At 38.5% G+C, this 25644-nt stretch overlaps 1 protein-coding gene across 1 annotated transcript; it reads right to left on the bottom strand.

The window, feature by feature from the left end:
* Window positions 1-795: 795 nt before the first annotated feature.
* On the bottom strand, window positions 796-21278 carry lrrc15.L (leucine rich repeat containing 15 L homeolog). The gene is made up of 2 exons (XM_018263642.2): window positions 20974-21278; window positions 796-4900 (listed from the first exon to the last, which is right to left on the bottom strand). Exon 2 carries the CDS (start codon window positions 4893-4895, stop codon window positions 3129-3131), a length of 1767 nt encoding a protein of 588 aa, XP_018119131.1. The 5' UTR covers window positions 4896-4900; window positions 20974-21278; the 3' UTR covers window positions 796-3128.
* Between the last annotated feature and the right edge of the window lie 4366 nt (window positions 21279-25644).

Here is a 25644-nt window from a genome sequence, read left to right as displayed (position 1 = left end):
AAATAATTTCCTAAGTAAATACACTATGTGAAAGTTCAAGAAATCTGATTTTTAAAACAGTTAGAATTGTTTGTATAATGTAAATGATCAGCTCACTATACCTTCTGCAAGATCTCCCCTATCTCCACTGCAGTTCTAGCTGAGGCAGGCATCTTGGATTTCACTGGCTCCTCCTACCTATATCTTCCCAGCCAACTGCAGCTCTGAAATCTCGCACATGCTCATTTGAAATTCCTTGTTGCTTATCAACCCTTTCTAAGCAATTTTCAAATCAGCCGAACCTCTGTGTTAGCTGCTGTTCAGAAGTGCTGCCACCTTCTGAAAGTTAGTGGGTGCCCTTCATTTGCATAATGACATCACCAGCAGGGGACAAGATTGGGAAATCTCCTGATACTTCTAGTGGAGGAGTTTACTAAAACAAGGCATTCTGGGTACAATACCCAAAGCAGTGTTACAATCTGAGCATGCTCCTGAAATTTGCATATTATAGTCTCTGTTATAGTCTCAGTATGGACTCCCTCAGTGAAAAAAAACACTTGACAAAGTAAGGGATTTTTTAAAACCTGCAGTTTTTTTCAAAAAACGATATATGTAGTTTGATTAAACGTTTTTATGTTGTACTGGTCAGATTGTTAATATGTGTTTGATTTTGGCTGTGATAGGTGCCCTTTAAGTCAGACTAAATGATAGTCTTTCATAACAGATTTTCATTGTTTTATGTTATGGTAAGTAAGCCATTTTATAAGATGTATTTTGATCTTGAGTAATGGTAAAAATAATTTGAACAATAAGATATTAAAAATTCAGACTTTTATTTAAAAACAGAGGTAACAATACATATGACTAACAAATGCAGTTGCCGCACAGTACTTACATTAATGTAGTCAGATTTGTATTCGATCCACAAAAGTCAGATCTAGCAAAGGGACATGTAAAATGCCATTTAAATGGTTTTACCTTGTATACATGTGTAGAAAACTGTATTAGAGGTACTTTCTGAAAAGTAAACCGCCACCCAAAACAATATTTATGTACCTTTTTGTGGAGAAATGTCTATGATTAGTGGTTTCCATTCCTTTTTATTTTGAGTTAGCCTTTGCTTCCCAACCCTGCTCTTCAACCTGTGCCAGCTTGATACTTCCAGTGTACTTCTACTTCATTTGTTCTTACAGCCCATGGAATGCCTGCGGTAGGAAAGGCTCTTCTGCCTTATGGCTGGTATGGATACCATAACAATAACATTGACATCACCAAAAATATGCTTTTGTGGTTTTATAATTTTTTATAATTATAATTAATTTTTATTCTTTATGGGGATAGTCTCAGTGACTCAGATGTAAAAGTGGATACATGCAAGACTATTCCCAATAGTTTGAGTTTGTGTAGCCTGTAGTGTCCCTGATGGCTAACATTTAGGGATTTGGAGGGTTAAATCATTTCCACTTCATAATTTGCTTGAAATAAATCACTACTATATAGCATCCCAGCATGAGTAATATATATATATATATATATCAATATATGGATATATTCCTAGTTTAAAACATAGTTTGCACAGAGCTGGTGTACATTTCCCATTATACATTACATCCCTGTGTATAAAGGTTGCCATACACAGGGAGATCTGCTTGTTTGGTGACAACACCAAATGAGCGGATCTCTCCCCGACTCGGTCTGTCGGCAGCTTTTATCAGTCCGTGCATGGGGGCCTTAAGAACAAACCCTCAATAAAAACCCACTCATCATTCAGGGTGTCTCGACTTTGGTTAATACTAGACCCCCCCATTATCAAAAATGGCTTACCTAACTGTAAAGGGTACTGGCACATGAGGGTAATTTTGGGTATGGCTTAGAGGTCAAAATTACTACAAAGTGGCGTTGTTTCATAGTTACTAGTGACACCACTAAGCCACCATCAATACATCCATTCCTGTTGTTGCTATAGTTTATTAAAAATGTATAAAATTTATTATAGGATTGTTCAGTACAAAACTAGTTCATGACATCCTAAAAATAACAGTCATATGCACACGATGGGCTATAAAAGATTTATATAATACTGAAAATATTTACATACATTGGAGGTAATGTAATACAAGTTGCAAAGTCAAGGCACTTAGTTGCACTTACTGGGCAGTTAACGTGGGTCCCCAGACCTGGGAAAACATTGCATCTTTCATTACATTAATCCAAAGGATTGTTATAAATCTTGATAACTGCACAGAAATCAGAAGACGCACTTAAAGTATTTTGCAGCGAAGAATATCTAACAATGCCTTGATGCCGATGGATATATTATAAATAAATGCAAAATACAATATATATATCATAGTATGTATCATTTGCACAATTATTTATCATTTCCCAGAGTTATCATTTTCTCTTATAAAGTAGCTTCCCACAATGGGCGATAAATCCAAATTATCACAAAGCTTCTTAATGCTAGATTTAGAAATATACTCAGATGTGTAGTTAATGGGTGAAAACATGTCCAATGCTAACAATTTCCACTCTGCTTACTTTGTGATCACATTGCGACTCAACTCCCAATGGAAAATAAGAAGAAAATTGTCTTTTATGGTAGTGAGCAGTGACTGTAATATAACGTTTTAATGCAAAAAACAGGTATCTCCATTATAATTTACTATGCAATAAAATGTGCAAAGAACATGGTTACACTGTGTGCTAGTTTTTTATGCTATTGACATCATTTATCTCATATCACCATTTTTATTTTGGACATTATTTTGGGCCTAATTGAAAACTAGTACATGAGATATACTATGGGATCAAGTCTAAGCTAATTAGCACCCATTAAGGTCCCTTGATGCTCTCACGCTGATGATATACCTGCTTATTATGCATAAGTGTAAAAACCCAACAGGAAGCTCATAGGCATTTGCAATAAAATACCCTTATATATGTCATTCTTCTATAGTCATCTTGGACTTTTCAACAGCAAAATAAACAATACCCTTGCTGGCACACAAACCAGAGCCCACTATCAGCAATTGTAAAACACAGAGAATAAAAGGAAATACTAATTTCCTAGTGTAATAGTTCATTTGTTTCCTAGTATACCAAAACAACTTGTTTCCTTAAGGAAATAGCACACTAGCAGTGCATTGTTAACATTCACCATTTTTATTCGATTCATTCTGTTGTTTCATTCTCATAAGAACCACATGGCTTTTCTTCCTTCTGTTGAATAGTATGCAAGCAATGGCAGCAGCCACAAGTGCTATGCAGCACAAAACTATTATTGCGATTACAACGCCTCCCGTCATTTTAACTCTACCATTGTCTTTTGCGTCATCATCTGGCACAAGTGTTTCATCCGCTATGGAAACATCCTCTGAATCGTGACTCATTGTGGTATCTGTAAGGCTGGGCATAGTGGCAGTATGATATGTTTTTTCAGGACTACTTGTATCATAGTTGGATGTGGACTGGAACAAATCTGGTTCCTCTGTAAAATCCTGCGATGTTAACTGCTGCTCGCTTAGTTCAGAAATTGGGTAACCATTGAAAGGTGGGTTGGTGCAGACTAGTTGACTATGGTTGCCAAGTTTATTCATGTTTTCAGATATCCAGTTTTTTAGAGAGAGGAGATTGTGGTCACATTTCCATGGATTTTCATAAAGTTTGACTTCGTGTAGCTGTACCAACGAGTCAAAAAAGCCATCTGGAATATTCTCCAATGAGTTGTTTTGCAGCTGTATGTTCATTACAGTGTCCATGTTTTTAAAGAGGGCACCTGGGAGATATTCAATTTTATTGCTATGAAGAGAAATATTCTGCAGCTTAGGTAAACATTTAAGAACATCTTGGTCCAAAGTTGTAAGAATATTGGTGTGCAGTGAAAGCTCCTGAAGTTCTTTCAGTCCATAAAAAGCATGAGTGGAGATGGAGTGGATTCTGTTCTTACTTATAACTAGCAGAACTATCTCTGTAAGGTTACTGAATACATTATCTGTAAGTACTTCAAGTTGGTTATCATAAAGCCAGAGTTCTTTCAGCTTTGGCATAGGACCAAATACTTCTGAGTTAAGCTCTTTTAGCGCATTTCCATATAGTGTTAACTTGGTGATCTCAGGTAAATTCAGAAATATACCCTGTGGCAGTGTTTCAACCTCATTGTTTGATAAGAACACTCTCTGTAAATATGGATTCCCGGAGAAGGTATCTGCAGAGAGTGTGTTGATTTTATTGCTATGTAATGCAACTTCCTGAAGGCTGCTAAGTTTCTTTAAGAAGCCTGCTGGAATATCTTGCAGCTGGTTTTCATACAGTCGAAGGGTTTGAAGTTTAGCGAGATTGTCCATAGCTTGAGGAGGTAAGTATCTGATATTGTTTTTAGCTAAATTTAGTTTAAGAAGCCCACTCATCTGGTCAAAAACTCCTACTGGTATGGACTCCAGGTTGTTCCCCAGCAACTGAAGATCTTTCACATTACTCAGTGCTGTAAACAGTGAAGGATGGATCTGATTGATTTGGTTGTTAGACAAAATAAGTGTCTCCAGTTTTGCCAAGTCTTTAAACAAATTGCCATGCAATTCTTGTAGTCTATTGTTTGCCAGACTGAGATATCGGAGAGATATTAGGTTGTGAAATGCTGTGGATCCAACGGTAGAAAGTTCATTTTTTTCAATCCTTAAAATCAATAAGGCAGTCATGTTCTGAAGAATGCCATTTGGTAGCTCTGTAACTTCAGTGTTGACTATCTGCAGTGTTCTGATGTTCTGAGGAATGTTATCCGGAATCACTAAGATGTCTGGTCCAGAACAATCCACCTGGCCAGGCCTAGGACATATACAATCGCTTGGACACTGCCCATGAACCAAATTTATTGCAAACGAAGAGACAATTAGATGGATGAATAAATTCCACTTCATGGTGCCTGCAAAACAAAGAGAAAAACTGTACCAGTTATGCTTATGTAAAAGTGCGACCCCCAACTTCTAGTAAGGTAACAACATGCACATTTTATAGGGGCCCAGTCTTTCATGCAAGCCTTGCTAGGATAACCTTTACTTTCAACCAAAACATAAAACAAAACAAAAATGTCAAATATTGCAGAGATGTTGGGGAAAATTTACTATAATCTGCTTTTGGGAACATCAAAGAAATTGTTGGTGCCTTATACATTTGTTAATCATAATCATCTCTCTGCTGATATTTATTCAATGCTTACTATAAATTGTTATATTTATATTTATTGCTTCCTGTTTTTGTGATAAAAGCATATGGACATTCAAAAAAACATGAACAAAAAGAGGCAAAAAGACATTACATCACTGGGAAGCATAGCCACTAAACATAGTGTATATACAGTATGTCTGTGTATATAGATAGACAGACAGATATACATAGATATACACATAGATACCAACAGAAGGAGGAAAAACTCAGAACTCACAGCAGGAAAATGGTGGTTTATTGTAGGGAGACTGAGGTTCAGCCTTTATGAAAGTGTAAAAAGAAGCACAACATAGTTTTAATACCAACATCTGTTGTACTGTACCCAGGCAAATATAAACTACCAAACATGAGTGCCTTCTATAATCTTGGTTCTTCCATAGATATAGATGTATATTATGCAAATGGAAATAATACAATAGTTTCAGGTCAAAACTGGTTTGTAAAGGATACTATTTAGGTCAGGGTAAAGACTCTACAAGAGATTATGAACCACAAAACCGTCTGCCCATACTTCATCACTTAATGGCATATAAGAATAAACAATGGAAATATGGGCAGATGCTTTTGTGGTTCATAATCTCTTGGAGAGTCTTTAATCTCACCTAAATAGTATCCCCAACTTTAGCTGAGGTCCTGAAAATAAGACCCCTAGCAACCTGAAGAACTGGTTGATGTGGGAGCTCAGGGGACTTTCTAATTGAACTGTACATATTAAAGGCAAAATAGAGCTCCTTTACTGTACTATGACTACCTGCTACTACTTCTATTTTCTCTGTTTGCTATAGTATGTTTCCTTTTCTTAATTATTTCAATCTACAATGTACCGTTTTTTCAGTTCCTGTATGTAAACTGACTATTTCTCAATAAAAACGTTGTATTTCTCTAATAGCAGGGGCTCATAGATCTTAAGTTTTATAGAATGTTTCTTTAAATTTTTTGGAAATTTGAAATTACACGACAATATAGTAGCTTATGTAAGGAATCAGCAGCACCACACATATAATTAATATTATGAGCAAAATACTCCACCCAACAATGTAGTAATCGATATAAAAACAACAATGTTGCTATCGCATCATCCAATACATATCTCTTGGGACCACTGGGCCATTCCCCAAACTTATCTCATTACATGCACTTAACTATGACCGCGACCAGGCAGGTGCCTTATTAGATCATTCTTTAAAGGGTGGTTCATCTTTAAGTAGTGATGGGCGAATTTGGGGCTTTTCACCTAAAAATTTGCGAATTTCCCGCAAAATTCGCGAAATGTCAAAAGATTTGTGAAACGGTGTCCATTTTTTCTTGACTCTGGCAAATTTTTGCGGCGGTTTAGTGAATTTATACACCGGCAGCGAATCGTGGGAATTCGCCGCGAGTTTGCGCCTGCCGAATAAATTCGCCCATCACTAACTTTAAGTTAACTTTTAGTATGTTATAGAAAGGCCAATTCTAAGCAACTTTTCAATTGGTTTTGATTATTTATTTTTTTATAGTTTTTTTAAACTATTTGCTGTCTTCTGACTCTTTCCAACTTTCAAACAGGGGTCACTGACCCCATCTAAAAACAAATGATCTGTAAGGCTACACATGTATTGTTACTGCTACTTTTTATTACTTATCTTTCTATTCAGGCCTCTCTTATTCATATTCCAGTCTTATATTCAAATCAATGCATGGTTGCTAGGGAAATGTGGACCCTAGCAACCAGCTTGCTGAAATAGCTGAATAAAAAGTTAAATAACTCAAAAACCACAAATGATAAAAAATGAAAACCAGTTGAAATTTGTCTCAGAATATCACCCTCTACATCATAATAAAAGTTAACTTAAAAGTGAACAATTTAATGCAAGAATGCATTTGTACTCTCATATCAAGCTGAAATTCAGCATTTACACACACACACAGAATTTTAATCCTTCCCTCCCTTAAAAGAAGTCAGGGTGGAGTTTACTGGAGGGACACTTGGAAAGAGGCATATTTTTACTTGCCATGGCAGACTCACTAGATGATCTCATATGATCTCTGCAGAAAATTACTTACTGGTCTCAAGATAAGTCCAGATCCAGATAGTCACTCTGATATTTTGTACATTTCAAGCTTGGCTCTCATAAAAAACCAGAAGGGTCCCATATCTACCACACAGTGAACAAAGCAATAGCTAAAGATTTGGACACGGGTTTTTCCCTGATTTTAGGGCCAGATTCAATTCAATGAGAAAAAGTGTGAGAAAACGTTTTATCATTGGAAAAGTCATGGTTGAGATTCAATTTGAGATTCAATTCAATTCATAAAAATCTCAAGGGTTATTACTGAAATTATGTTTCTTCATTAAGCTTTGAGGCATCACATTGGATTTCAAATGTAACACTATTTTAATATGGGGCCCCTGCTTCTCCCAGCAGAGCAAGTTATTTCCCTGTCAGTTAGGGAAGACTATTGGAGGTACAGACAGTACATTAACAGCTTAACACAGAAAACTCACTTTGCCACTAGTAACCTTTTGGATGGGGCTTCCCATATTTTTCTAGAAATTACTCAATATCATTGTGAATCAGCAAACAAAAATAGTGCTTCTGTAACAGACGGTTTCTAGGAGTTTTTTTTTTTTCTTGGATCCAAATTAATGTTTAACCATTTTCGTAGTGATATGGCATAATTCTGCATCCTACTAAAGGTAATGCATGTTTATAAAACTTTCTTTGATCTGAAAATTTGTAGTCAAAGTGTTTCTGTTGAGAGCGGTGTTATTAAATGAGCCAAAGCAATCCTAAGCTGAGATGCAGCTAAGTAAAACCACATGCTACTTTAGCTCTTAGCAAAACCATCCATGTTCGTTTAAGAGATAAATAGAAGCTAGAGCCGCTTGGTTTGGACCTTTGACAAAGATTAGGTGTTCTTAATGGGCAGTACATCTATTGTTTGTTCTAATATTCTATGTGGATATAGTTCCTAGACAAGGAGAGCAGCAGTCAGGCATTAAACCCTTGGTACACAAATACAAACATTACAGTAGTACAACACGGCCAATACATAGGATGTTTTGATGGGTTTTTTTAGAATTTTTGGGAGAATTTTAACCATTGTACTCTTTCATTTCAAAATATAATTTTGTTGTATGTATCTTTCTATTGAGAAATTTTTGTCACTTCTATGTAAAACAATCTAGATCTATTGACCATATTTTCATATAGCTTACTATCGAACTCTGATAATAAAATGTCTGGCATACTTAGATCAACATGAAGATCAGACGTACATTAGCATCCCTAGTGTTTGGATCATAAGACTGACTGCACAGATATCAAGGCACAGCTCAACAAGTTCAAACATAAGAAAGTATCCATTTCACCAGTGCAGAGAAGACTCCAGGCAGACAGACTGAAGAGTCATAAAGCAGCTAAGAAACATAAGAACTGGACTGAATAAAAAAATGTTTTTTGGATTGAAAATAGATCACATTAGGCTGAGCATACCGTCTGACAACAATCTCAGACTAATGTGCAGTCCACTCACATCCACTATGCACTCCTTCACCCTTGCAACACTAGATGAAGTTAGCAAACTTGTAGCCTGAGCCTGCTCAAAACCCACAACCTGTTCCTTTGACCCCATACCCTCTCGCCTCCTCTATCCAATCTCTGATCCACTCTCTCCTGCACTTACCCACCTATTAAATCTTTCACTCTCTACTGGTACTTTTTCATCCTTATACAAACAAGAACTAATCACTCCTATCCTCAAAAAACCTTCCCTTGATCCCAGCTTTCCCGCTAACTATCGTACGGTTTCCCTTCTTCCATTAGCATCCAAATTACTAGAAAGGCTTGTTTACAAACGCCTGATCCAGCATCTCACTCACAACTCCTTTCTCGACCCCCTGCAATCTGGCTTCCACCCATCACACTCAACTGAAACTGCACTCACCAAAGTAACCAATGATCTTCTATTGGTAAAGTCTAAAGGTCACTATTCCATACTCATCCTTCTAGATCTCTCTGCAGCCTTTGACACAGTTGACCACACACTCCTCCTAGACATTCTATACTGGCATTCGTGACACTGGTCTTTCATGGTTTACAGCCTATCTATCTGTCTATCTGTCTATCTATCTGTCTGACCGTTCCTTTAAAGTTGCCTTCTCTAACTCTACTTCTACTACATTCCCTCTCAGGAGTTCCTCAAGGCTCTTTTCTAGGCCCCCTGCAGTTCTCGCTCTATACAACTTCACCAGGAAAACGTATTCAGTCGTTTGGACTTCAGTATCACCTTTATGCTGATGACACCCAACTCTACTTGTCTACTCCTGATATTTCTAATTATGTCCTTACAGATAGTCCTTACAGACTGTCTCTCTGCTGTCTCCGCCTGGATGTCACAGCGCCACCTGAAACTGAACCTTTCAAAAACTCATTATATTTCCTCCTAGATCTGCCCCTGTCCCTCAGATATCACTCACAGTAAACAACACCACCTTTCATTCCACCACACAGGCACGCTGCCTAGGAGTTATCTTCACCACACATTAAAACACTTGCAAAATCTTGTCGTATTCAACTGCGCAACATTGCCCGAATATGACCATATTTCAGTTCAAAATCAACTAAAACTGATTCAGTTGCTCATCATTTCCAGCCTTGATTACTGCAACCTACTCCTCGCAGGTATTCCAACAAGTCACCTTTAACAACTCCAATCTGTTCTAAATGCTGCTGCTAAACTCATTCATCTATCTTGCCGCTCAACATCAGCTGCTCCCATATGTATGTCCCTTCACTGGCTGCCAATCTCGTCTAGAATCAAATTCAAATTACTAACACTCACATTCAAGGCCCTTAATAATGAAGCCCCTCCCTATATTTCATCTCTGATCTCCAAATACACTCCTTCACGAAACCTTCGCTCTGCTTCTGATCTTCGCCTCACTTCTCCTCTGATCACTTCTGCCCATTCTCGTCTACAAGACTTCTCTCGGGCCTCTGCTTTTCTCTGGAACTCTCTGCCACAAACTGTCAGATTTTCTCCTTTTTTCCAAACTTTCAAGCGCTCCTTAAAGACCCACCTGTTTAAAGAAGCTTATTCACTGTATCAATCTTTGCTGTATCATAAATCACAAAATTGTTTCTAAAATCCTAATGTCTCAATTGTACCCTAACCTTTAGTTTGTAAACTAAACTTTAGATTGTAGGGCCCTCTAATCCTATTGTACTCTGTAATCCTTATTTGTTATCCACTATTTATTCCCTGTTTGTTATAACTTAGGTAAAGCACTGCGTATCTTATCGGCGCTATATAAATAAATGATGATGATGATGATGATTAATAAATCCATGTTTGAACAACGAACTTCTCAAATATGGGGGTGTCATGCTTTTGCTCAAAAAGAAAATAAAGGTTTCAGACCCATAATATCAGGTTCTCTAGTGGGCCCTTTGTGTCCCAGTCTGAAACTGTATGCCACTCACTAAGTGAGTGAGGACCTTTACCTGGAGGAGGTAAAGAAATGGTTTGGGGTGTCTGTCCTGACTCTAGATGAGCTACCACAGTATCCTTAAGCACCTTGTCTCGTGATTCAATGAGTCCAAGATTAATTTTCATATAAGAAGTGCTACTTTCCTGAACTTTATAACTTGGGAAGCCATAAGAAGTAGCTATAGACTGTTACCCATCTGCTGCTGCAGTAGATAGGACTGTCCAACAACCTGCATTTTCATATTACAGTTATTCTGCCATCACTGTGTGCTACATAAGCCACCATCTTCTTATCCTGGAAAACACATTTATAATCACTCCAGCATGGGACCCTAGGCAGTGTTCCATCAGACCAGTTTGTCTGTAACTTTTTATGTCTAATTACTAATAATTTGAATATGTTTCTTTGGACACTCTATTTACCAGGCAGTGGTCCAGTGAACTAATGAAATTAGGCTGACTAAGCTGCAGATACAGTGTGGCAGGGTCTCTATTGTCCCCTGAGCTGTGAATCCATATGTAACAACTCACCGTGGTGGTCTAGTGGGAGGGGGTCGGCAGGGACACCTGCTGCCCCCTCTGCGGGGATGCCCGCTACGAGGTACTTCCTCTTCCTCCGGTGCTGTGGGTCAGTTCTTACTGACGATCCTGACTTCTGTAATCCTGACCCTGCCTGGTAACCGACTCTTCTTTATCCGTATCCCTCCTGATTAATCTCTCGGTTTGACCCCTGCCTGTCTGACTCCGCTTGTACTCTGCCTTCCCCGATCCAGCCTGATCTGACTACGCTTTCTGCCTAAGCCTTGTACTGTGAACTTCTGCCCAAAATACTTTTGCTTTACGTTCATGCCCCTTTGTCAGTCCAGACCCCTTCGCTTGCCACCTCTCTTATTAAGACCTGACGGCATCCGATTAGCCGGGGGGTCCTCCCGAGGTGAAAGGCGGCTGTTTTAGGCTGAAGAAAGAGCCAAGACTAGGGTGCTTAGCATCGGTTCTGGATTTAGGGTGCCGATCGTGACACAATAGGTCCCAGTGCATTTTCTGTCTGGTGTTAAAGCTTTATTCCAACTACTACAAATGTTTAGTGGACAAGTTTTAAAGTAGGCAAGACTCACTGAGCATCTGCATTGTTTGTCTGAGCTGAATGGTTAAAATTTAGAACATGGACTGTGCCAAGCAGCACAAAAATAGCTGCCAGACGTAAAAACTGCCACCAGTTGTAATAAAATGTTACGGAACATGAATTCCAGTTTAGAGATCTGCTACAGCTGGAAAGTCTTATATGACTTGACTTCTCAGTTATATACTGGATGTTTATCAAAAAACACTGACGCGCATATGGATGATGCTCTGGACACGTTCTTTGTCCCAGAAAGTTTGGAATCAAATGGCTGCTGGCTTGTTCTTGTCAAGATAGTCTGACAGCTAAAGACAAACAACTACATTTTATCTGTCAATGTACTTTGGATGTGCAATTAGATCCAATTTTTATCCCAAAGAGATAACAAGCTAAGGAAGTACAGAGATTCCCAGATAAGTCTACAATAAAAGCATTACATGGAAGTGATGGAACATAAATATATTTGTGCAAATGTATTACTGTGTACCCTCTGGTGAATTAAGACTCATCTCAGACCACTGGATGTTTGGCAGGGGTCAACCATTTGTGCAGAAGTTGCCCATGGACTAATGCCTAACCAATTCACCAAGAGTGAAGCACTCCACTTGGAAGATTCTGCAAGTGTAGTTTGGCAACAGAACAATACATACATGATAAAATAATATCACCTACCTATCATAGAGAACAAAATGAACAGCATTGTGCTTCAGGGCAAATGAGATGGAGATGTTAGAGGTTAGCTGCAATCACTGCTCACTCACTGTGATATATGTGAGGCAGCACCATATTGCAGTATATAAGTATGGGGTGTTACCTGGAATGCTTTGGTTCTGCGATTTTCTGTATTATGAATATTCGACATAGGACCTATGCATATAAACAATAACAGATAATTGAAGCAGATATGTATTGCTGAAACTTGTATGATTGTGAGATGGTGTGTTCAGTAAGCAACCATTGTTGTGTTTAGTCATCCAGAGCTTCAATGCCATTTGATTTTATGGGTTTGAATTCAGTTCAGCTGAATAAAAAACTTTACAATTTCACCAAATTGAATTTGAAAAGTGAAATCTTGGATTCCGTGCACCCCTAAGTATTAGATTTACATGTGCCTATATGATTTGTTTTGGTGTCCAGATATTTTGCCCCAGGTACTACCATCACCTGTCACTGACTGAATGGGAAGGATTATCTACTGAAACCTGGAGCCATGTGATGAATCTCTACATTCTAGTTGTTTCTTGTTTCATTTCACAAAATGTCCGAATTTCACAAAGTATTACGCAAATCATTTGGTATGTGGTTCACCACTGAACTTAAATTCTGAAAGTTGCCAAACTGTTTAACTGACCTGTTTAACTATTTATATGGCAGGACTGGCGTCATTTTTCCGCAGCATTAAGTAGCTTTGTGTTAGCTCTTTAAAGGGGAAGTAAACTCGCTTATACAAATTTGCAGATGAAAGCAGAAGCTGGCGTATGCTTTGCTATTTGCTGCAGTGCTGGCCCACATATACCACTGAATATAGTAGTTACACTCCAGCCAAGTATAAATACGAAGAGGATATAGAGACCACACTTGCAGTTAGGCGGGGGAACTTATCCTATTAAATTGTGCCAGTTTAAAAACACAAACTCAGCATGTTGGGGGAATAACCATCCCTTCAGCAAGCATTGTGGGAACTTAAGTCTTGACTCCAGAGAGCTACAGTAACTAATGCCATTGTTCCATTTTTTGTGTAGTTAGGACTAACAGTAAAGTTAATGGGACATAATGCTTCAATAGAAATTATATTTACAAATAAATTAGTATTGTATTTGTACTGTTATTTGTACTTAATATAAATTGTCATTTTGCTTAGAATTAAATATCCTTTTATTATGCAAATTGTTATACTTGGGTTTAATACCCCATTAAGTACACTAAATATTGCAGTTCAGCAATAAAAAAACAGTATTCTCAGCCAATAATGTAACCCAGTGACAAGCAAAGCTGGCTTTTCTGCAACTGCTGTGGAACAATATGTTGTTGTTGAGAGGGCACTGGGTAATGTAGTTCTGAAACAGCTGGTGACACGTGGACTAGCTTTCTGCCTATTAGAATAGAGAATCTGCACTGTTTTTTCTGCAGATTCAGACCAGAAAATGATGAATCCTTAAGACTCTGTTGCCTCTTATCCTCATCTGCCCTCCCATCCTAAGGGTCCAGTTTCATTTAGATTTGCTGACGCTGCTCCTTTAGAAAGCACTCGAGCCAATGCTTCTCTGTTGTCATCTTATCAATCGAAAGCGAGGAAAGTTCTAGCCAGAAATCTTCAATCAGCAGGGGTGGTACAATATAAACCACAAGAGCTCACATCTGTCCCCTGCCAGGTCTGCCACTGCCCTGGTCCCTTAATGCTGTCACTGAGCTTTCTACCAGTTTTCTAGGAACATGAAAATAAGCACATTCCTCTGTGTCTTACTCACACCACAAACACTGAACATCAGCCTGCATTTGTAACAGCCACAACTTTCCCTATTCTGCCAGATACAAATACAGCCAGGTCGCTCTTACAACTTGATGAATGAAACCAATTTAAGGAATAACTAAATATTCCATTGCCTTAAATGTCCCCAAATAATCATTTAAGACAGAATATGCAATGAAAGATCTGAGCTCCAGATACAGCAGGCTTTAAAGAGAGACTATCATTCCATGATGTGTTTTGTTTAATACACCACATGGTCAGTATACAGACACCCCTTCTAATCTTTCCTGTTTCATCGCCATATGCACAAATATACAAAGCAAAGTCTGTAACACATTTACAGACACAGATTTACACATTCTCGATCCAACTGAACTCTTGCGGAATGAATAGGAAGGTTCCTACATGTTGCATGGAGGCAAATTCCATCCAACTATGTTCCAACATCTAGTGAAAAGCCTTCCCAGAAAGTAAAGTCTGTTTTAACAGCAAAGAGAGGACCGACTTTATATTATTACCTTTATCATTGGAATGAGATATTGGAGAGGCAGGTGTCTACATGCTTGGCCAAATAGATGCAAATCACTCACAATATCTCATGAGAAAAACTGTATAATTTGCACAGACCACCAATGCATTACTTGTGACTAGTTTTGTTACTGATGCACCAGGCTAAGCACATAGAATCATAAAGTAGCAATGGATTTTATACCCCCCCCCCACACACTGACCTGACAAAGTGCAGGACCTCCTCTGTATATTGTGCCCAAAAATTAAGGGAAAATGACACTGAAACACTCATGGCCAGTCTTATTTGATCACACCTATATTTCATGCAATGTCACTTTGTCACTTAGACTGTAAGCTCTAGGGGGCAGGGACTTTGTTCCTACTGTGTCTCTTACCACATAGCGCTTGAGCTTGATGTCCTTATATGAGCTCTGTGTACTGTGTATATTTATTCTATATATTATGTGACTTGTCCTCCCTGTGTGTACTTTTTATATATTGACCTTTGCTGTGGCTCCTTAACAGCGCAAATATAGTTATACTTACATACAATTAAAGGGGAACATACTGATTTGTAACCATGTGAGTTCTAGTCACCTCCCAGGACTGTATTTTCGAATGTCGTAAGTCCAGTTCTGCTTACGTAAATGTAACACAAGTTGTGCAATAGCTTTTCTAGTTGAATGTCACAGATGCACATAGGAGGCATGGAAATGACCACTTACCCAATTATAGCCCTTTTCTACAATCTTAGGGTGGACCTGTCCTTCTGGTGACTTCATTGGCGATGTCTAGGCTTATTTTGTTCCATGCCTATTTTGTCACAGGATTTGTCCATGACTCTCACATGACTAAACAACTGCCAGTTAAAACTAGCTTAAATGGATTAGAATAGAATAGTTTTTATTCTTTATACTTTATTATTATAACAATTAAAGCAGGTCTGAACTGAGATTCAAATTAGACCCTGGCATTTTAGGTACAGAGCCTCATTCTATCTTAAACCTGAATGATTGAATCAGGAGTGTTGGTTGCTTTTATTGTGCCTGCATCTGTTTCCTACAATGGAAGCTCCTGTAGACACTCCCTCTCGTCTGCTCTTTTGGAACATAATTGTTCTGCAGTTACAAGAATCAGTCTCTTACTGGGTAATAAAAGATTCAATGTTTGCTCAGGTCAAGTAACCAATAGTAACCAGGTATTTGATTACTAACAGGTGATCAGTAAAAGCTATCATTCCTGGACCTGAGTCAAAATTTGCACCTTTTCATAAATTACTCACATTATGGACAAACACTGAGATCCCTCAAAACAGCAGAGGGCCCCTTATGTACCCTGAGCTTTATCCATACATATCCTTGTATATTTGTTACAACCACGGTTATGTTAGAAGGTCAATTTGCTGATTGACACAGAATAAATATTATTGTACTTACTACGGTATCATTTTGCCTGATTCTTCTACAGGTTCACCGTTTTATCAGAAACCATAGAACCAATAATTTATCCCTCAAAAAACATAGGAAAATAGTATCACATTACTGAAAATTAACATTGAATTTTGAATGATGTAACTATTTAATTATAGGGGTTGCAGTCTCAGACCCTCTAAACAGAGCCACCAGTTTAATGGCTCATGTATGGAGGCCTCCCTATGGCTTGCCTTAATGACATCTGGCTAAAATTCAGCCATATATTTATCTGGCAGACTTTAAAATCCATAAGATGAGTTCACTGGTGCTGCCCTCACTTAGTGGGTCACTATTAGCTCACATTATGATCCAATCATTGACCCCTGGGCCAATATTTGAATCAGCCTGATTTGGCATAGCCTATGGGTGTCCAAACTGGGCAAAGATCTGTTCATTTGCTGACCTCAGCAATGCATATGGCCAGATTAAGTGTGCCACCTCGAGTACATAACATTCACTGGGGGTGGCAATGTGTTGGACACATATTGACATAGTAAGTTAGGTTAAAAAAAGACACAAGTCCATCAAGTTCAACCTTGTATGTCTATATATGCAGGATGCTGCCACTTTGCAGAGTGATTTGTCACAAACTGGAAAATGAGGTTCAATGTTGATAAATGCAAGGTTATGCACTTTGGCAAAAATAATATAAATGCAAGTTATACACTAAATGGCAGTGTGTTGGGAGTTTCCTTAAATGAGAAGGATCTAGGGGTTTTTGTCTAATTCTGGGCAGTGTCATTCTGTGGCTACTAAAGCAAATAAAGTTCTGTCTTGCATAAAAAAGGGATGAAAACATAATTATGCCTCTTTATAGGTCCCTGGTAAAGCCTCATCTGGAGTATGCAGTGCAGTTTTGGACTCCAGTCCTTAAGAGGGATATAAATGAGCTGGAGAGAGTGCAGAGACGTGCAACTAAACTGGTTAGAGGGATGGAAGACAAATTATGAGGGTAGACTGTCAAGGTTGGGGTTTTCTCTGCAAAAAAAGGCTCTTGTGAGGGGACATGATTACACTGTACAAGTACATTAGAGGACATTATAGACAAATAGCAGGGGACCTTTTTACCCATAAAGTGGATCACCGTACCAGAGGCCACCCCTTTAGACTAGAAGAAAAGAACTTTCATTTGAAGCAACATAGGGGGTTCTTCACAGTCAGGACAATGAGGTTGTGGAATGCACTGCCGGGTGATGTTGTAATGGCTGATTCAGTTAATGCCTTTAAAGGGGAAGGAAACCTAGTCTTCTTCCACGCGATCTTCTTCCTGCTTTGACCGGCGCATGCGCAGTAGAAGCATTTCGCCGGTAGGATCTACTGCGCATGCGCCAAAGTACATTGTGACTTTTGGCGCATGCGCAGTAGATCCGTACCAGCGAAATGCTCCTACTGCGCATGCGCCAAAACGCCGTTCAAAGCAGGAAGAAGATCGTGTGGAAGAAGATGTCGTCTGTGAACTCCCTGGACTGGACCTGCGCAGAAGGGTAAGTAACAAGTTAGGGGCATTTGCCCAGCGGGACGGGTAGGCCAGGGGGGAGGAGGGAGGGTGGGAAACACACGGGGGGGAGGGTTTTTGCGCCAACTAGGTTTCCTTCCCCTTTAAGAATGGTTTGAATGATTTATTGGACAGACATAATATCAAGGGCTATAGTGATACTAAACTCTATAGTTAGTATAGATAAGGGTATATATAATTTATGTGAAAGTAGGGAGGGGTGTGTGTATGGATGCTGGGTTTTCATTTGAAGGGGTTGGACTAGATGGACTTTGTCTTTTTTCAACCTGATTAACTATGTAACTATATATAACCTGCCTAACTACTAGTTGATTCAGATGAAGTCAAAAAACCCTTCTGAAGCCTTTCTAATTTGCCTCAGAGGGGGAAAAAGTATTCCTGACTCAAAGATGGCAATTTGTCCAGCCTTTCTTTACAACTAAGACTTTCAATACCCTTAACCAGCTTAGTTGCCTTGCTTTGCACTCTCTTTAAATCAAGAAAATCTCATTTGAGCACCAGAGACCAAAACTGCACAACATATTCCAGATTGGAGCCTTACCAGTGCTTTGTAAAGTGAAAGAATGACCCTCTTCTCCACTAAATCTATACCCCTTTAAATACAGCTCAATCAGCTGCTGATTGGCATTGAGTCTTAAAGCCAATGTTATTATCCCCAATGTCCTTTTGCATTATGGATTTGTCTAGTGCAGTCCCATTAAAGGTATAAATGGCTTGGTTATTTTTACATCCCAGGTGCTTAATCAGTGCATAACACTGAATCTCATCTACCACTTAGCCACGCAGGGTTTCTCTTTGTCAAGATCCTGCTGCAAATGATGCCCTATACTGGATGATTATTCACCACCCCAGTGAATACAATTGCTAACCTTACCACCCAGGCTGTGCACTTTTCAGCAGACAGGAATGTCAGCCCAGGGTACTATTTCATAGGTGCCCTACCTCCATCTGTGCCAATGTCCAAGTGATCCTATTTGGTGTCATGGACACCTCACCAAGGCAGTCAAGTAAAGATCTGAAACATTTTTAACTTTTAAATCATGATTTTTACTTTACTATCTGGAAAAACGTAAAGGATCTCTGGGGCATCTGATAATAATGAAGGCGTGGCAGGAATAGTACCCAGGGAAAACATTAGCTATTTCATTTAGTGGGGAGTGCCTAACACATTCAAACTCCTAAGTATATATTGTCCTTTAAGTGACTTGCTCAAGCTTACAAGCAGTTGCAACAGGGACTGATAACAGACCTACAGCATGCAGCTCAAATCTCAAATATAAATGTTCTACATATATTCTCAGTTTAGTAATTAAAAACATCATACTGAAGCCCAACACATTGTTTTCCACATCAGACTGTTTGGCTTATTAGGCAACCATTCTGCCCCACTCTTGGCTGCTTTGAGCTCACCGAAAAGCAACCACAGAAGTCATCACCTTAAATACCCTGAACTTTCCTCCAGAAACAAAAGATTAGGTATAGTTCACTTGTTGGCTATGAGAAAAATATTTTCCACTCTGAATCTGTTAAGGGTTTAAAAAGTCCCATTGCACCATGAAGCAGAAAATAGTCTAGTGAAATCTGAATGGAATGAAATGCCAAACCCTCAGCTGCTTTTAGAGTCTGCAGTTAATTTGCAAAAAAAAATACAAAATTCACTTTTTTAACGTTGCTTAGGTTTTTATGTAACCAAGGGATGATTGTGTAAAGATGCTCCTGGAGAGCCATTGTTCCTGTCTATATCCAAAAAATCAACCAATCTTCTCCCACAGCTTAGGAGACAGGCACATGAACTATATTTACCCGAGAATATAAAAGATAAATTCTAGACAGACATGATCCTCTGTGTTTGCTCACAGAAAGAACACAATGCATTATCTTCATACTGGTCGTTGTTATACAAATTACATTTTTTTTGTGGTTAGTGTGCCTTTAACAGTCAGTTACAACTCTGTAGATGAGGGGCTGCAGCTCCAGTATGTCCCAGTTGTAGTGCAGGCAGGGAGTGTTTGAAAATGTAGTTCTGCAAACGTTGTAGCTGTCTGCCCGTCCCTGGTGTAGATCATTATACATACAGTACATATTGCACATGATTGTGGCTCAGTAACACACTGACAGCAGCCACAATTAATTATTAATTAAAGGAAATCCTGCACTGAATATATTCATGAGGTCCTAATATTGTTCTCTATGTGCCTTTCCAAAGTGTAGCATCATTTAATGGGAACCAGTCCAACAACAGGGTTGCATCCACAGTCTGTGTACTTCATTTATTTCTGCTATTAATTGGTTTGGCTTCCAAATAGCCAAACAGTCTGTTCTGGATATTCCATTAACAATGAGTCAGTGGTTAAGATAAATCTGCTGTTCATTTACCTACATGTATTTTTGTCTCTTTCCAGAAACATCCCAGGGAAACAAGATTTTACTGAACTCCAACAAATTCCAACAAACACAGTAATAAGGCAGTTATTATAATATTAGTATTGATATAGTGACCAGGCAGCAAAACAATATGAGTTTTATATGCCCAAACCATTTCTATTCAATTATGAGGTGTTCACTTTTACATACAATTTAGTATATTATAGAATGGTTAATTCTAAGAAACTTTTCAATTGGTCTTCATTATTTATTTTGTATTGTGTTTAATTATTTGCCTTCTTCTCCTGACTCAATCTTTCAAATGAGGGGTCACTGCTAGGATAATTTGGAAAAACCAGATTGCTGAAATTGCAAACTGGATAGCTGCTGAATAAAAAATGAAAAGCCATTGCAAATATTCTCAGAATGAATATCACTCTCTGCATCGTACTAAAAGTTAATTTACAGGTGGACAACTCCTTTTAGCCGCCCTCTACAATTTTAGTATAACAAAAACCTTGGTATTACTAAAACCTCTAAATCATTTTCAATGATTTTTCAATAATGCATCCAGGACTATTTAAAATGAGAAATGTTGTAGGGATCCTTATAGAACCTGCAGCAAGTCACTTAGGTACTTAAATAACGACTTTGGTCCAATAACCTGTGCTCATAAAGGTCAGCAAGGTTATCTTTTATTAGCAATACCTATACAAAAGGAGCAAAGGAATGTTAGAGTGTGCTGCCTGGCAAGTCAGAATTAATAAGTTTATACATGTAAGTGATTTGTTCTCCATTTATTCAAGTTAGGAGAGCTGAAGAGATTACAAATCCAGATGTTACCTACCTTGGTTGTTTCGTACAGTCACAAAGCTGTGCTGTGCTCTGTTCTGCAGCTGGAAACTGGAAAGATTTTGCTTCCTTCCCTCTGTGTAAAAGCAGTTCAATGAATCAGCAAAGGGGACGTGTCAATGGGTTAGAGCTCCATCAGTCTCTCCATAAGCACACAACCTAAAGAATGTTATTGTACTGTATTCCTGCTTTCCGTCTAAGTACTGCCCTCCTCACTGATGCTAGCTTTGCAGTGGAATGTTGATATCTTGATTAAGTGCATATTCCATGAGAAACATAGCTCTTTCTGACCCTTTTTGTTATCCTCTTATTAGCTGTAAAGTGCAGAGAAATAGACCAAGGACAAAGTGTTCGTATCTGTCTTTATGCAATCAATGAGTTATTAAATCCTGTGCTACTCTGGACTTGAAAGATGCAGGGCTGTAACAGGAATGTTACCAGGCTGCTATGAAAAGCTGTGGCCTATCCACATGTACAAAGGGCAAGACATTTGCTTGAATGGGCATCACCCATAGTTTACTACTAATTAGTTAAAGGAAATGTCAACCCAAAAAATATTTTTTGCCTAATAAAAGAAAATTCTAAGCAATTCTAAGCAACTTTGCAATATACATTCATTACACAGTTTTTATGGTTTTCAAGTTATTTGTATATGTATTGCTATTGAAAACAGTGTCAGTCTGTCCCTTACTATTCTCTGTCCTGGTGGCTCCGACTATTGATATAATGTAAGAAAAGGCAGCTGATTAAAGTGGACCTGACACCCGACATAAAAAGCTGTATAATAAAAGTCCTTTTCAAATTAAACATGAAATCCAAATTCTTATTTTATTCATAGCTGTTTAAAACTCATTCAAAAATCTTAGCTGTCAATCAAATATTGCCTAGCCCCTCCTCTATGCCTTAGACATAGAGGCGGGACAAGAATATACTTTTACTTTCCATTCAGCACTTCCTAGATGTCAGTGCTCTCCCCACATTCCCCCAGTTCTCTTAACCATTTAATTGTGTAGCCAGGGCATGGGGATGGACATAAGGTCCCCCATTCTGGTGCACAAACAAGATTCTGAGATGATACAAGGCTTGCCTTAATAACAGTGTCCACAAAATGGCTCCTGCCTGCTTGCTATAATTCCCAGACTGATGGAAAGAAGATTCAAATAATTTATACAGTGTAATTTAAGTTAATTTTGCTTAGGGATGCATTGAATCCTTTGCGAAAGATTCGGCCGAATACCGAACCGAATCCAAACCCTAATTTGCATATGCTAATTAGGGGTGGGAAGGGGAAAACATTTTTTATTTCCTTGTTTTGTTACAAAAAGTCACTAGATTTCCCCCCTGCCCCTAATTTGCATATGCAAATCCGGATTCGGTTCGGCTGGGCAGAAGGATTCAGCCGAATCCTGCTGAAAACCCTGAATCCTGGCCTAATCCCAAACCGAATCCTGGATTCGGTGCATTCCTAATTTTGCTTGACTAACATGATAAAATAGGATTTGGAATAATTTTTTAGGATGACGGGTCCCCTTTAACAGATCTGTCTCTGCTGGGGAACTAAGACTTTTGCAACATTGTTTGAAAAGTAACAGGGGTTTAGCAAATTCTGCTTTCAATGGCAATTGGTTTTACAAATAACTTTAAAAGCAAGGAAAACTTTTTATAAAAGTATATTGGAAAGTTGCTTAGAATTATGTTTTCATTTATTAGCCATTTTTTTAATTTTGGAGTTAACTTGCTGTATAACTCCTAAATGTGAGGAATTATATATCTGCATTTTTTTAAACAGTACATTTTGGTATAATTTTATTTAATTGTTACGTGAAAACAGGGTCCTTATGATGGGTCACGGTGGCATATCTTCCTACAATAAAAATCACAATTAAAATAAGGTGCATATCTACAGTAATTTTCTATCAATTTTTTAGGTCACAAAGCTTAATTATCATCCACTGAAAATGAGTTTAAGAAGCATCAGGTTTATAGTTAGCATTGACTCCAGTGTGACTTCCTGCCATCTGTTCTTTATTGAGAAAAATAGGAGTTAATGATGCTAATAGTATTGCCATGAAAAGTTTGTGTGATAATTATCAAATAAAACAGCAATTATCAGCTTGTTGTGAATTCTGTCTGGAAAAAGAATGTTTAAACTGCTGGAAACAATTTGTAAGTTTGAAAAATTATTAGCAGTTTTTTTTATATATATGTCAGTGCTCAACAAAAGGCCGTGTCATGTACTCAAAACAGAATGTGCTTGGGCCTCTTAGTAAGCTTCTGCCACACTCAAGCATCTCTTTGCTTCCACAGTCGCTCACATTTGCTAGATCATTGTGCAGATATGGCTGCACAGATGATTAAAGTACAATTTAAGACAAAAGGAGTCATGTGTAATGCTGAAAGCAGTGTGCAAAGTGCAATTAAAAAGGGCAAGGGTAACTCGGCACAGATGCTTGCGCTCTGTTTTGTAGAGCAGATACGTGCAGCTGGCCCCTTGAACAAAGCCCTCTGCAGAGGTTAGCGAGGGTGGTACATAGGTGTAGGTGAACCTTTCAAAATGTCACTTTAGAAAAACTCAGCTGTCATTTCATGGTTCATATAATTTTACAAGATGGACTACTGCCTGACCCTGATCAACACTGCACATAGTGATATAAATATTGTTACACAAGCACCTGCTCCCTACCTTCTGATTTCCAGACCTTACAAGCTTTCTTAGGTTATACTTCATGGTTTTAAGTTTATTCCAAACTATGCCTTAGTTGTGGAACCTTTACCCGCAACTTCTGATAACCTGGATGAGGACATAGAAATCGTAGCACTGACTGATACACTATCATATACAGTTACATCTGCTGAATTTAAACAAGTTTGTCTCACATGTCCAATTCAAACTACAGAACATCTTGGAAAGCCAGTGGTCAAACTTTGAGAAGAAACTCAGCCCCGATCTTCAACCTTACTACAGGATTAGACATGAACTGTCCTTAGTAGATGACTATATCAAGGCTTGAGAAAGGGTCCTGCGAGGCCCGAAACGTTGCCACATGTCTGCTCGTATTTGAGCCAATAAAGTACACCTTTTAACTTTTACACAAATTACAGTGTGCTGCAGTATATTGGATTTCTAGAAAGGAGCGGAGTAGACATGAGTCTATAAATTGGGTCCCATGGATTTCGGGCCAGCACATCAGTACTGTATTTTCTACTACAGGGGGAATATGTGGTGTTTGTACAAATGACCTGTGTACAAGAATTATACTGTGGATACGTAGTACTATACTGATAAAAGTGCTAGAGTTGAAGTTCCTGCTGAAGTGTAATGGCTGCATGAGGCTGTAAATAAAACACTGTTACACCATACCCATTCTCAGCTGCCAAAACATAACAATAAGGTACCAATTGCATAATATTATACCTTATATTGGCAGCCGTTAATTATAAATAAAGATACGGAAGAGGGTTATAGCTCAATGCTTATGTCAAACACAGCCGAGGACTACCAACCTAATTAAACAAAATAGTACAGAACAGCACTTCATTCTGGGAGCATAAAGCATTGTGCCTCAGTACATCAGGTTCAATGTAGGGTAGTAAGGTGCATCATGGGTAAAAAATATGGTGCTTTGCCCCTGTGTGCTCCCAATTTACTAAGCGCAACTTTTTAATCATTAAGCCCTATTATAAACTGCAAATCTTTGAAGGTTATAGATTATGGGCCGTAAGTAGAGTAAAGCACATAGTTAACAATAGCCAGATTTATTAATATGTCTTTAATTACTGTAGAATGAAAACATTTCTCATTTCAGCTACTTATACATGTATCACAATAAAATGGAATGTTCCATTTATACAAAACAAGATGCACATTTACAGCATCCAAGTGAAGTACCAGTTAGAAAGAAGCTGCAGGATGTTCTCACCGTCACCAAGAAACGGAAACACAGAATCCTGCACTGGAAGTGGTGCTGACAGAGAGTGTCTCATGATACTGTCTAGCTTTATTATCTTTCTGAAGATTAAGATTTGGAATTGCTGCCGTAGTGAAGACATAAATGCAATATAAATACAATAATACTTGGTTGTACTTTGCATGTTAACTTTTAAGAGGTGGTCCCAAGCAGAAATTCTTCTTTCAAAGAAGTCCAAGAAACGTCTCTCTGGGATGAAATCTGGAATGAATAAGAACACATCTGGATAAGTGAAGTCATATAAATAGCACAAGTTAAAATGTCTACTCTGCAGAAAAAAAAACAGTTTGAAAGAAAAGAATAGAGTTAACTAAATGCAGAGCTTGTAGTAAAGCAGAAGTTGTAAAATAAACTATTAAGCTTAACATTAACATAGAAGTACAAAGCAATTATGTTCATAAAACAAAATATCTCACAAAATGCGTACAATGCAGCAGGGATTTCTATTGTTCCATATACTGTAACTATGATATAGTGTTGGACTGAGGTAGCTGAGCCCTCCCCAACAGCATGATGCACAAACACCTCCCCGATCACTACGGTCAAGCCTCCCCCTTCCCAGGCCCGGATTTACAAACTTGCCGCCCCTAGGTCGGCTCTACTCATCGCCCCCGCTCCCCTGCCGGTGCCGTCCCCTTCGCTTCCCCTGTCCAGCACTGTTACCTCCACTTCCGGTTTGCCCCTGTCCAGCGATGTCC

Source organism: Xenopus laevis, chromosome 5L (genome assembly GCF_017654675.1).
Source record: "Xenopus laevis strain J_2021 chromosome 5L, Xenopus_laevis_v10.1, whole genome shotgun sequence".
In the NCBI taxonomy this organism is placed as follows: Eukaryota; Metazoa; Chordata; class Amphibia; order Anura; family Pipidae; genus Xenopus; species Xenopus laevis.
Note: the sequence above shows the minus strand (reverse complement) of the source record. Positions and strands in the feature narration are given on the sequence as shown.